This window comes from Rhinolophus ferrumequinum, chromosome 25 (assembly GCF_004115265.2).
Source record: "Rhinolophus ferrumequinum isolate MPI-CBG mRhiFer1 chromosome 25, mRhiFer1_v1.p, whole genome shotgun sequence".
NCBI lineage: Eukaryota > Metazoa > Chordata > Mammalia > Chiroptera > Rhinolophidae > Rhinolophus > Rhinolophus ferrumequinum.
This window is the reverse complement of record NC_046308.1, coordinates 14104543-14116554: the sequence shown is the minus strand read 5'-3', so window position 1 is coordinate 14116554 and position 12012 is coordinate 14104543. Positions and strand designations below refer to the sequence as shown.

Here is a 12012-nt window from a genome sequence, read left to right as displayed (position 1 = left end):
AGGCGTGTATCCCGCTCCTGAATGCCCCGCTTTTTCAGCTTCCAGAGAGGACGACAAGCTACAGGGATATTGTCGTTCCCGGTTGGAGAAGCTCTGGGGAACTATCAGTGCCCGGAACTGGATAGTTGCTTCCCGGCGGAGCTCTGAGAACGAACACCCCGGGGCAAGATGGCGGTCGGGTCTCTGTCGCTGCCCCGGGTCTGGCAGAGCTCAGAGGTATTGGGCTGAGACGACAATAGCTGCGGCTCCGACCCCGAGCGCGGGGGCCTCGAGCGGATAAAGGTCTACGGCCTGCGGGTAGCGAGTGGGAACAGGGTCGTGGGTTCACCGAATGGTGGGGCCGGGGACTTTAAGGGAGGTGGCCTTGGGGCCGGGTCGCTGCTTCACCTGGTCGGAGGGGCTGCTTCAGTAGCGTCTGGCTTTCGCGTTTCGGGGAGGGGTGGGGGGGGATGGGTGTCTCTTCGTAGCCTTTTCTATCTCTTTTCATCTCGGGGCCTTTATAAACAGACTAACGCTGGGTGGAAAAGATTTGTTATTGTTGATGCCGAGGAAAGAGGCGGGGTCTTAGGAATCACCGAAACCGGAATTGGAATCCTGTGTTCTGGCTTTGTGACCGCGGATGAGCTCCCTCACCTCTCAGAGCCTCAGTTTCCTCCTCTGTAAAGTGGAGTAATTAGCTCGGTTCACAGAGTGTGTTGTATAATGCCAAGTTGTAGTACCGTGCTTGACACCCAGCTCAGTAAAGGCCTCTGGTGTTAATCATACAAATGAAGAAAAGCTTTTTTTATAATTTGAGTAACTTAGCCCCATGGCAGCCTTGCATTCGCAGCTTTTCTTTGCTGTTTGTGAGTGAGGGAGTCTCTGGGTCTTGTGTGTTTCACTTACAAATAAATAATAGCTTTGGAATTAGAACTGAGTTCAAATTCTGGAGCCTAGCGACCTCTGACAAGTCATGTCCCTTCTCTACATCTCTTTTTCTCCCTCGGAAGTTGGGGTTGATAATAGCACGCTCCTAGAGGGTGGTGGTCATGAAACCTAGCTGCCAGCTGTTCCCCCATATAGGGAGAATCCTTTGGGGCTCAGTTGGTATTTATGGTACTTCACCTTTGAACGATACGTTTTGGATTCTCTTGCTCTTTCATAGTTCTCTGTGGAGTTGGCCTTCTCCAGAAAAGACTGATTTTGAGCAGGTCTCACGTGAATGTAGAAGTAGAGGAGAGTCTGAGCCCTGTCTCTTCGTATGAAAAACCCTCTCCTCTGACGCTTGCTAACGGTCTAACCTGGGCTGTGGGAGATACTAAATGATCTCACAGGGTTGCTGTTCTTATTAGAGGAGATCATTTAGAAAGGACCTGGCCCATAGTGGGTACTCAAACAACATGTTTTCCTTTGGCTTTTCATATGATCATAGTTATCACGGATTCCTTGTTTCCTGATCTTCCCACGTATGTCACTGTTGTTTCCCTAATGATTGTAAGCTTTTTAAGGACAATACAGTAAAGCTCACTTATGTGCTTTCTGCTTTCAGATCCTCCTTATTAGGATTTTCCCACTTAATGCAAATTATGCCATGAGGACTAAATTGAGGTAGAAGAAGAGCAAATGTTTCATGTGATCCTTTTAGCATTCCTAGGAGGTAGGTACATTACAGATAAGGAAACTGAGGTCTAGAGAGGATAAGTAACTTGGTCAAATGAGGTAGAATCAGAACTAAAAAGAACCAAGGACTACGTTGTCTGATCCAAGGTTGTGTCTGTTACATACAGCCTTTTTTTTTTTTTTGATTCTCCATAGCATTTAGCAGAGTAAGCACTTAGTAAATACTTCACGATATGTTTTGTTTTATTGATGGATTGTGGTAAACACAATACAGGTAGAGACTGTGAATAAGAAAGAGTTAGAAAAAACTGCATAGTATAGACTATCATATAGTGTAAACAGAAGCCAACGTATAGCGTCTCTGAGGGGAAGGTAATCTCAAGGAAGGATCTTATCCTGAGAGGCCACCTGGGAGAAGTGAACGTTTTGAGATACAGCAGGTTCTTGAATAACACTTTGTTCAAAATCATTTCATTATAACATTGATGAGATGCCGTAGGAACTTAACTCAATTAGCCTGTGGTAAAACTGGTTTCCTTATATGTCATTTTGCCCCAGTTCCAAGAACCTATAGACTGTTAACTGAGTACTCACTATAGTCTAATTCTTACAGGTACTTAGTCACCGTTTACGTGCAGCCTCTTATTTTTCCACTGAGAATAGGCTCCCTCTTCTCCATCCCTATAAATGAGGGACCATCTACATGTTAAAGAAAGAGCATAGCATTGGGTACATGGCTTGGGGCCCTGCTCTTTTGCAGTTCGCAGGAGCTTGAAGCTATTATCCAATCTGAAGAGAGCCAGGGGTTCATAGCCCAAGTCACAGGACTGATGAATCTTAGTGTATTTAGGGATAGGGGGAAAAAGCTAATGGGTAAGGACTATAAGGGTCCCCGCATTTTTTCCTACCTAAAGAACCTTAGTGGCTGTACGGATAGGAGCCTCTGCCAAAGACTTTAAAAACAAAATCCTTGTGTCTAGAAAAATAACACCTCAGACTTACTGACTGTGTGCTCTGTCAGCCACCGCAGTAGGTACTTGATGCACATTATCTCATTTAGTCCTCATAACCATCCTCTGAGCCAATTAACAAGAAGACAGAAAGGCTCGGAGAGCCTCCAGTACGTGGCAGAGCTAGGTACTGGCTCCAGAGCACAAGTGCCTCTAAGTACCACGTTGCCTCTCCGGGTGCTTTCTGTGAAAAGCTTAGAAGCTAGAGACCACCAGTTAGACGGGCGGCTGGTTGCTCATTGATTAGAGTGTGGTGCTAATAACAGCAAGGTAGCCGGTTCCATCCTCGCGTGGTCCACTGAGACCACCAGTTAGAGAAACAAACTTTCCCACAATTCCACTCTCTCAAAACAACTGCTCTTACTTAACATGTTGGTGTATTTTTTTTTTGCAGTTTTGTACCTATGTGTGCATATGCATTTTTCATTTTCGTTATGTAATCGGGATCATATTGGTTCACAGCCAGCCCTTTTTTCCTTTCTTGGGTGTAAACATTTTTCCGTATTGTTAAAAATGTCAAACATTATTTTCAGTGGCTTTTTAACGTTTCACCTTGTCTGTTATTCTTGCTTACCATCACAAAGCATGTAAAACTTTCATTCAGTAACATCTTTGGGATTACAGTTGACCCTTGAACAGTGCGGGGGTTAGGGCCACCACCCCCATTGTGCAGTTGAAAATCCACATACAACTTTTGATTCCCCAAAAACTTAACTACTAATAGCCTACTGTTGACTGGAGGCTTTACTGTGTGTAATGTGTGTAAACGTAAACGATTTACACACATTTTGTATGTTACACATAATATACTGCGATCTTACAATAAAGTAAGCTAGAGAAAAGAAAATGTTAAGAAAATCGTAAAGAAGAGAAGATACATTTACAGTATTCATTGAAAAAAATTTGTGTATAAGTGGACCCACAGAGATCAAACCTGTGTTGTTCAAGGGTCCCCTGTATTTTCAACCTATTCCCTTTAAACCGTGTGGGCTGGGGAGATCAAGTCTATCGTTTAGACCAAACAGTAACTAAAGAGACACAGTGCTGTCTTTTTAAAGCCAGAGACACTGTATTTATTGCTTTTACCCAGGAAGATACATGATGTCCTACCTATAAAACTTAACCCTAAATCTGGATTTTTTTTTCCTTCTGCTTTTGCCAGAAAAGACAAGCTCCTCTGAAGCGAGAAGCTGCCCTTGGCCATGAGTCCTGTGCAAGATCATTAATGATTACCTGGCATTTCTGCGACATAGGCAGGTCCTCAGGTGAGCTCTCTGGACTTCTGCTGGGGCAGAAAGAGTGAATGATTCAGAAGACTGCTACCTTTTCCCCTTCAGTCATCTTTCCCTCCCTCCTGTTGTCAGGTGGACTTTGATAATTTGTTTCGAGAATTCTTGATGAGAGGCCCACTTGATGGAAAAAGCCTTGTGTTTGGTAGATATGAAGCAGTGTTGAAAAGGGGCCACAGAGATCCCTCAATTTGTCAAAATGGGAAGAGCCCCGCATGAGCCTTTTTTCTTCTTCGTAATGTTTCCATATGGGTGCTGCTTTGAGTGAAGTAACCTAGTGAAGAGATTGTTTTCCAGGAGTCTGGATGGATGAATAATTCATTTCAGTGCTTTTGTCAGCTAGGCTGCCTATGTATTTTGGCTAGAAGGACAAAGGTATCAAGCATCTGAAGAAATCTCAGAATGGAAGATTCCATGGGCCAGTACTGTGCGCTCTAGGCCGCTAGCCAAAGCCATCCCTTTGGGAAAAGACATGTACTGGTGATAAAATGTGATGGATAATTTAGAGCCTCCATCCAAAAAGTGCCAGGCAACGGATGGGAGCAGTTCTGCCCTAAAATCTTCATCGGTCCTTGGTGGGGTCGAAACAGTAAATCTTCACCGGTCCTTGGTGGGGTGGAAACAGTAAGGACCACGGAGTAAGTTACACGTAAAACCAAACGTATTTATTTAATGGATCGTCTTGCATTCAGGAATCATGGACCTTTGGCTTTTTTAGTGTTAAAATGACCCTTTAAAAAATGAAAAGCTTTTTTTGTGCTGGCAAAGGTAGGTGCTAGTAAATATTTGTTGAGTGAACGAATGAGTAAAATAACAGTGACAGTAGATGTTCATGTTTAGTTTTTCCCTTAAGTCGTTAGTTGGCAAAATAAAAGTGGCCTGCTTGGTGTAGGCTTCCTAAAGATCGTGGACTGCTCCAGAAAATTCAAAAATATCTAGAAACCTTTGACTTAGAGGATGCCTGGCTTGCATTAGAGCTTTATGGATGGGATCGAGTCATGCTTTGTTCATTCATTAAACAATTACAGAACCCGTACCCTATGCCAGGCGGTGTGTTCTTTCTCTTAAGAAAATGTAATTATTTAATACAGGAAACAGCATCACTGGTCTGGGTGAGTCGCATGGAAAGAGCTGATAGGAAGTTGGGACTTGTGCCAGGAGAGCTATTAGCACTTTGGAAGGTGCTGGAGGGCCCTGAGTAGCTCTCTGCTGCCGCCCACATCCCCGCCTTTGCTCTTGAGCCCCTTTGTGTGCATGTTTTTCATATAATGATCTATACCAGCTACCCGCCATTTTCCTTGCAGGGTTTATGCAAGTTTGCAAACATGTTCACCGTCTCTCAGACCTCGAGAGCGTGGTTCATCGACAGGGCCCGTCAGGCTCGAGAGGAAAGGCTGGTGCAGAAGGAACGGGAGCGGGCAGCCATTGGGATTCAGGCCCGTGTCCGGAGTTTCCTCTGTCGGAGTCGACTGCAGAGAGAAATCAGGTGGGTGCCAGGAACTCCTCAGTACATTTTCTTTTGCTTCCAATTCATAGCAAGAAAAGATAGTGTTTTCTTTTGCAGTTCTTAAAAAGCCTTCCAGCTGCTGGGAGCTCCTAATTGAATGTCTTTTTTTACCCTTCCCTCTCCAGGAGAGAGATCGATGAGTTTTTTAAAGCAGACGACTCTGGGTCCAGTAAAAGAAGTGCACTTTGTATTTTTAAGATTGCCAGGAAACTGCTGTTCTTGTTCAGAATTAAGGAGGATAATGAGGTAAAATAATAATGACAAACATGCATTGTACTTACTGTCTTCCAGGTCTTTTTATAAGTGTTTTATAAATATTAAGTCATTTAGTCTTTACAGCAACGCTGAGATAGCTTCTGTTTCTCCCACATCCTGCCCTTTTGTCTTCTTGGGGCCTGTTTTGTAGGGATTATGCCCAGTGCTTCTGGGCATGCGCATGGTTCTTCTCACATCAACTATGATATTGGACTCAGATGTATACAGGAGCCAGGCAGTTTAAGTAAATGAGTGAAAGAAGCCATTTATGAGACAAAACATAATACCAGTCATAACTGACAGCCGTGGCGAGGACATCAGGGAGTGATGGATGGGGTCTGTGGCGTGCCCATCCAAAGCCAGTGACCTCCGCTCACCTTCGGCCAGAGGTGGTGTTTTTTAAAGAGATGCTAGAGATCTTTATGCTCAGTTTTCTAATTTGTAAAAATTGGTTATCTAATTTGACCTTTCTTTTAAATCCTGCAAACCAAACAAAACATGCTGATTGTACTTTAAGGATGAGAATGATTAGCCCAGAAAATGCAATTCTGAGAAGCAGCTAGTTATCTGTAATAGTACTGACAGTACCATTGAGGAGTGCCGGGTGATCAGGGGTTAAGGGTTTGTCATTGCCAAGCTTTACCCTGTGCCAGACCCTCTGCAGGGCACTGAGGACCCAGAAGGAAACAAGATGGCTAGGGTCTCCACGCAGGTGAGCTCGGAGCCTAGCAGGAGAGGGAGGAGTACACTGGCATTGACCACACGGTCATAGAGCTGAGGGTGGGCAGGCTTGGTGAGGTAACCCCTGCTCACAGAGGAGGAAACCGCAGCTCCAAAGATGGGGCAGGCGCCCAGGGCCACACCCCTTTTAAAGGTGGATATTGCCTTTATAGGGTGGATTTTAAAGGGTCGATATTGCCAGAGTGTAACCTGGTTTCCAGCTTCTACTTTTCTTCCTTTTGTATTTCAAGATAAAAAGGATGATTCGACGGCCTATGAGGCAAAAGTCAGCATCCATGATGCTTCCAAGGTGGGAAATGGGAGAGCATGATTTAGGAGACAACTGCTGGTCCCCAGGAGTCCAAGCCCAGTTTGCCAGATCGATTTTGTTTTTCAAAAGGAGCCCCAATCTGGACTTTTATATGAAATATACCAGTTTCTAAAAACATCTGTAGGGCTCATCCATCCTGTAGGCCACCAGTTTGAGAGCCTTTTTTTTTTGGCTTGTCTGATCCTCCGTTTCCACATCTGTAAGAGGAATTTAAAATGATTAAACATTTGAGTCTTCTGGCATAATTGCCTACATATGGTGCCCACCAAACATTTTGCTTCTTTCCTGTTTTCTCTTGTGGGAATTTATAACCCCCATTCTACCTCTTTGCAGAGATTTGAGAAGTTGTGTCGCTGTATCCTTAGCAGCATGGATGCTGAGAATGAACCCAAGGTATGTGAGATGGGAGCTGGAAGTCTCCCACGTGCTCCAAACCCACCTATTTGGCTCCGAAAGTTCCTGTTGAATGCTACGACTTTGTTAATTCACACACACATGCAAATGAGTAATAGATCGGAAATATGAACAAGTACAACAGATTGCCTAGTTTCTTCGTTACCCAAGAAGCTATGTTCTGCCCTTGCCTGTTATTCAGGGTGGTAAATTTCCTTCGTAGGTTATTTCATCTTTGGGTTTGGTGTTAAAATAAGCCCTGTCGGCTGCCTGTTCATCCGTCCGTCCTCACGGCCTTACCTGGTATGGGGCCTCGCTCAGTGGCCCCATTCCAGTAGCTGGAACGTACGTAACTTGACCCCCGTAAGTGCCCATTATATTTCTCTCTCTCCTGCTTGTAGGTGTGGTATGTGTCCCTGGCTCTTTCCAAGGACCTCACCCTCTTATGGATTAAACAGATCAAGGACATAATGTGGTATTGCTGTGAGTTTCTCAAGCAGCTCAAGGTAAACAAACAAATATACCCTTTCATTTGGGGACTGTAGTATATGTTTTCAGAGGCCTCATGATCCCCTCATAGGTGATACCTTCGGAGATCTATCAGTTAGAGTTTAATAAAAGAGTTATTAGGGCCCCTAATCTGTGAGAAATAGAGTGACATACTTTGACTTACAAGTTTGAACATTGACCTGTGCTTGCCATAATCTCAATGACAGGGAAGCTGGTGTCTTCCCTCCCATATTTCTGATGTTAGGGATACCTTATAGTTATGTCATTATGCCATCAGGCCTCCTTGTAGAAGTACAGAAACCCAGCATGAGCGTAGCTAGTAATACACGCAAGGGAAGCAAGAAAGAGACTATTTTGTCATAGGACGTATTCTGGAACATGGCAGCTGGGGATGACTAGAGCCACGGGCTTCTAGATTGTCCCCCTCATTCTTTTCTCTCATCTCTAGTGCCTTTTCAAGTCACCTTGTCCTCTTCTGCTGTAGTTATGGCAGCCAGTGGTTCTGGCCTCACATCCTTACTCTGTTTTGACCAAAGAGTAAAGAGAGGGCTCCCCAACCAGTTCAGAAATCTGAAGGGACTCACAAAGGCCCAGTGGGATCCTGGTCTCAACCTTTAACTGGTCACAGTGGGGAGAGGCATGAATGGTGTATTGCCACTGGCCCTACCTGGTCCTGTGCCCACCCTTGTGTTATGAGAAGGTGGGCAGAGGCATGAGGAAATGCAAACAGCAGCCACTCCCACTTTACACATAGGGAGAGAGAAGTTTCAGGGGCAGAGGCTTGGTAAGGACCCAGGTACTCTCCTTCCCTAAGAATAAGACCTAGCCGGACGATCAGCTCTAATGCATCTTTTGGAGCAAAAATTAATATGAGACCTGGTCTTATTTTACTATAATACAAGACCCGGTCTTATTTAGTATAATATAATATAAGACTGGATCTCATTAATTTTTGCTCCAAAAGACACATTAGAGCTGATTGTCTGGCTAGGTCTTATTTTTGGGGAAACACGGTAGCAGCTGAGCAGTGGAGTGAGTACCAGCAGAGCTGTCTGTGATCCATTCCCAGCCATGTCTGGAAGCACTGGTGAGTGGCTGTCTCGGCCTAGACCCGGCAGCCAGCCATGCCCAGCTTGTCAGGTGGGGCCTGTGCCCCAGAACGGTGATCTTCACACCCTGTTCCTTGGAGCGCTGAGGTTCCACCAAAGTGCCTCAGGGCAAATAGGCAGGTTCTTCCCCTACCTTCTCTTCAGCCAGACAGAGCCTCTTTTATCTGCTCTCTGTATCTGCATTCCACAGCAGGTTTCTCTTTGAGAAGAGACTCTTCTACTTTGAAAAAAAAAATCTTTTAATTTTATGTGAAGAAATACACATTAAGAGAAAAGAACACTGGATCTGGAGCCTGGAAGATAGGAATTTAGTCCCGATTTTGCGGCTGATTTCCCATGTGGCCTTGGACAAGTCCCTTCCCCTCTTATTCTCTGTGAGCTTAGGGGTTTGAACGAGGTGGCCTCCGGGTTCCCTTCTAGGTGTACGTGCCAGAAGGTCTCTGAGCCTAGAGAGGAGTCAGGCCTTTTCCCAACCTGCTCTTGTGCAACGACCAATAACCGTGATCACAATAGTCAGTATTACATAGACTTATCTGTGTGCCAGGTGCTGTTCTCAGTGCCTTTATATACACGAGTCCGTTTGTTCCTCACCACAACCCTGTGAAGAAAACAGTGTTTTTGTTCCTAGTCAACAGGTGAGGACACTTAGGTACAGATGTTAAGAAACTTACCCAAGATCACACAGCTACCGTGTTTCCCCGAAAATAAGCCCTACCCAGAAAATAAGTCCTAGCATGATTTTTCAGGAGGATGTCCCCTGAACGTAAGCCCGAATGCATCTTTTGGAGCAAAAACTATTATAAGACCCGGTCTTATTTTTGGGGAAACACGGTAGTAAGTGGTTAAAGCCAGAAGTCTGAGCCCAGAGTCCCTGGCACGCTCCACTGGGGCTCCAGTGTATACACATGCGTAGATTCATAAATGCAGATAAAACCAGCAAGCCAGTGCTGGCCGACTCGTTTTCCAGGAATTCTCAAGTTTGCAGGCGCAGTATTGCAGAAGCGATGGTCAGTTACTAGTGTGCCGAAGTCCCTGTCATTTAACTCCTGCAGTGGTCATTCCCCAAAAGAAAAAGAACAGAGACTTACTTATAACCCTGACTCGTGTGTTTGAGCGTGAGTGCACGCAGAAAAGTTATGAAGTGGTTGCTTCAGTGTCTGCGACTGGAGGGTGTGTGTCTTACTCTTACTGTCTTCTTTGTTTCCAGCCTGAAATCTTACAAGACTCCAAACTCGTCACACTGTACCTCACAATGCTTGTCACCTTCACAGACACTTCAACATGGAAAATTCTCCGGGGAAAAGGTCTGTGGGACTTGCTTCAGAGTCTTCCCTAAGTAGCAGAGCTTGGGGATCTTTTTGCCTTTTTAGGAAGCATGTTCACTGCCATGAGCCTCCGGGAATGCCCTGAGACCACACAAATGAAGGTACCCTTGGCACTTCCCATCAGATGGCAGTGTGGTGTCCAGAATGTATCCAGTATTCTGTGTTATATTATACTCGCTCTCGTCTTGGAATTTATGTTTCAAGGCACAGTTCCTCTGAGCTCATTTTTGTAACTCCCATAGCCCCTCAGCCTCCGAGTCATACTATTTGCTTATTAAGCCTTGTCATTTCATTTGGCAAATCATTAGGCAGAAAATAATTCTATTTTGGCCATAAAATTTGTATTGTAATGCTACCTCCTTCCTGGAGTGTTGTACTTAGCCTTATGCTCGTCCTACATTCACTTCATCCATTCAACAAACAGCCTACTGTGTGCCAGGTATGTGCAGGCATTAGAGATACAGAAAAGGTCACTGCCCTCCAGGGTCTTTACATGCTGAACTACTGTAACGTGCCTGCCCTTCCTCACAGAACTCAGTCTGGTGGGGAAGACAGACATTAAAGAGAAGTCGCCAGTATCCGGTGCTCGGAAGGAAGAGAACAAGAGAATTGAGAGTGTTCGGTGGGGGTGGGTATGGCCTTGCTCCGTCTGGGGCTCAGGCCTTCCTGAAGAAGTGATGTCTGAGCTCAGTTGGAGGGAGGGTAAGAGTTCACAGACTGATGACGAGGGGCAAAACTTTGAAAGCAGAGGAAACTGCATGTGCAAAGGTTCCAGGGTAGGAAGGAGGTTTGAAGACCTTTCCTGGACTCGGGGAGGATTTAAACTGTGAGAAGTTCTGCACCCTGCTAGGGAGCTTGTGTCCCTGTGGAAGAGGAGGCAGCGGCAGAGAATAGAAAGTGCCAGGCCCTCGGAGGGGATTGGCAAAGGTGCTCAGGAGCTCGGAGGCCGGGGACGTTACTTCTGGCCAGGGGAACGATAGGGCTCGTCACCTGAGAGGTGACACTTGAGCCGGGCCTTCCAGGAGAGATAGAATTCAGGATATGCAGCACCTCCCTGCACTCTGCTACCAGACCTGAGGAGACCAGGAAGGCAAGCCAGAGAGGATCTTGTTTCCTGGGGCCTTGGTCCTGGGGCATGATTTTCTGTTCTGCCTCAGCCGATCACATTCTGGCCAGAGATCCTGTTTTTCTCAGATTGTTTTCTTCATTTAGGTGAGAGTCTTCGACCAGCCATGAACCACATTTGTGCAAATATAATGGGACATCTCAACCAGCATGGGTTCTATTCGGTGCTACAGGTCTGTGACCCCACCCCTAAAACGTGACCTCATTTCTCCACATCTGAACTTAAATTTGCATGTTCAGTGTTGGGATATTTTGTGCCCTCCTCACAGAAACAGTGTTCGCAGGAAGAGTTTGATGCTTAGTGTCGTCTCCTCCCTTCCTCTGCCTCGGGTCACTTGCGGTTTGTGTAAGGACAGTGGGGAGGACAGTGGCACTGGGGTCCCTGTAATGTGCTGTAGTTTTGGCTACAGGTGTAATCCAGTCTTTTGAACTTTAAACTCGGGAAGGAGGCCTCAGGGTTTGTTCCCTCAGGTTCCTTCTTGGTTGGTGTCTGGAATTCTCAGTCTAGCTCTGTGTCCTCAGACTGCCTTCTGTCCACAGTGCACCTTTTGTGCCAGTTCACACAGCCACGGAATGGTCAGAAGCAGTTTCAGAGTACTTTAGAATTCTTAAATTTGAGAAGTTAACATTGATTTAGCCCTCTTTTCTGCCTGGCACTGAGATGGGTTCTTTCTTGATTGGGCTTTGTTTTCTCCACTCAACAACCCTGGGAGGTGGTGTGACAGCCAAAGGTGCTGTTGTCAACAGCTCATCACAGTGAGGAAGCTTTTGCTCGAAGCCATAACTCGGAACTCTTTTTAAAATAATAGGCTGTCTTGAAATTTTTAAGTCTGGTATTT

General features: G+C 45.6%; 1 protein-coding gene across 2 annotated transcripts in view; it reads left to right on the top strand.

The window, feature by feature from the left end:
- Window positions 1–158: 158 nt before the first annotated feature.
- Window positions 159–12012, top strand: part of UBE3B (ubiquitin protein ligase E3B) — a 53840-nt gene continuing 41986 nt past the window's right edge. The window contains exons 1-9 of one of the 2 annotated variants that reach the window (XM_033097649.1): window positions 159–297; window positions 1529–1636; window positions 3772–3862; window positions 5203–5384; window positions 5531–5651; window positions 7045–7104; window positions 7506–7610; window positions 9931–10027; window positions 11261–11346. In XM_033097649.1, the coding sequence (XP_032953540.1) occupies window positions 5224–5384; window positions 5531–5651; window positions 7045–7104; window positions 7506–7610; window positions 9931–10027; window positions 11261–11346 (630 nt within the window). In that variant the 5' untranslated portion in view covers window positions 159–297; window positions 1529–1636; window positions 3772–3862; window positions 5203–5223. Of the gene's footprint in view, window positions 298–1528; window positions 1637–3771; window positions 3863–5186; window positions 5385–5530; window positions 5652–7044; window positions 7105–7505; window positions 7611–9930; window positions 10028–11260; window positions 11347–12012 lie in introns of those variants that run through there. The other variant, XM_033097650.1, reaches the window with a different exon arrangement.